Below are 869 nucleotides of genomic sequence, written 5' to 3'. Positions count from 1 at the left end.
CTTTCCAAAATGCAAAACCTCACATTTATCTAAATTAAACTCTATCTGCCACTCCTCGGCCCATCAGCCCATCTGATCAAGGTCCCGTTATACCTGAGGTAACCTTCTTTGCTGTCCACTGGACTGGGGAATTGGAGAATACGATGGAATAATGGAGCTTTACCAAACACGAATCTTACAAATGCAATCAGAGTGTTTATTACAGACTTGGGAGCAGCTACTTGGTGAAAACATAGTCCACAGGTCTGTGCTGTGTGTGTGTCACACCTCGTGGGCGAAATAAGCAAGGAAATTAGTGACCGGCAGTGCGTCCACAATGTTCTTTCTGCTCTTTCTGCAATTGCTGACATTGCTGCTGGCACTGCTGTAACAACTGCTGACACTGTTTCTGACATTCTTCGAGTGATTTTGACTGTTTCTGTTCCTTCTTTTCTGGCTCTTCACACTGTATAATCACCTTGAGTGCTGCACCTTTCTTCACCAACTCAAATGCCTCGATGGCCTGCTCCAGTGGGAAGCGATGTGTGATCATTGGTTTCACGTCCACCTTCTTTGAAGCCAACATGTTTATGGCCGTGGGCCACCTATAAAAAAAAGTGACAAAAACATGAGATGAGCGATTGGCACCTATTTCCCATGCTTGTCCTACAATTGGTACAAACTGGAACCATTTAAAACTCATACTCCAAGGTCCATTTCATTGATTCCTATTAGAACTGGGCTTCACAAAGTGGTATAACACAGTGTGGAGCTGGAGGAACACAGCCGGCCAGGCAGCATCAGAGGAGCTGGAAAGCTGGCATTTCGGGTCAGGACCCTTCTTTAACTTTCCTGCTCTTCTGATGCTGCCTGGCCTGCTGTGTTCCTCC

General features: G+C 46.0%; 1 protein-coding gene across 1 annotated transcript in view; it reads right to left on the bottom strand.

Annotated features, from left to right (window-relative positions):
- Window positions 1–200: 200 nt before the first annotated feature.
- Window positions 201–869, bottom strand: part of LOC109929146 (sorbitol dehydrogenase-like) — a 31,200-nt gene continuing 30,531 nt past the window's right edge. Inside the window, exon 10 of the mRNA XM_020528944.2 lies at window positions 201–584. Within this exon, the coding sequence (XP_020384533.2) occupies window positions 293–584 (292 nt within the window). The 3' untranslated portion in view covers window positions 201–292. The remainder of the gene's footprint in view (window positions 585–869) is intronic.

This window comes from Rhincodon typus, chromosome 36 (assembly GCF_021869965.1).
Source record: "Rhincodon typus isolate 14 chromosome 36, sRhiTyp1.1, whole genome shotgun sequence".
In the NCBI taxonomy this organism is placed as follows: Eukaryota; Metazoa; Chordata; class Chondrichthyes; order Orectolobiformes; family Rhincodontidae; genus Rhincodon; species Rhincodon typus.
This window is presented reverse-complemented; position numbering and strand designations above follow the sequence as displayed.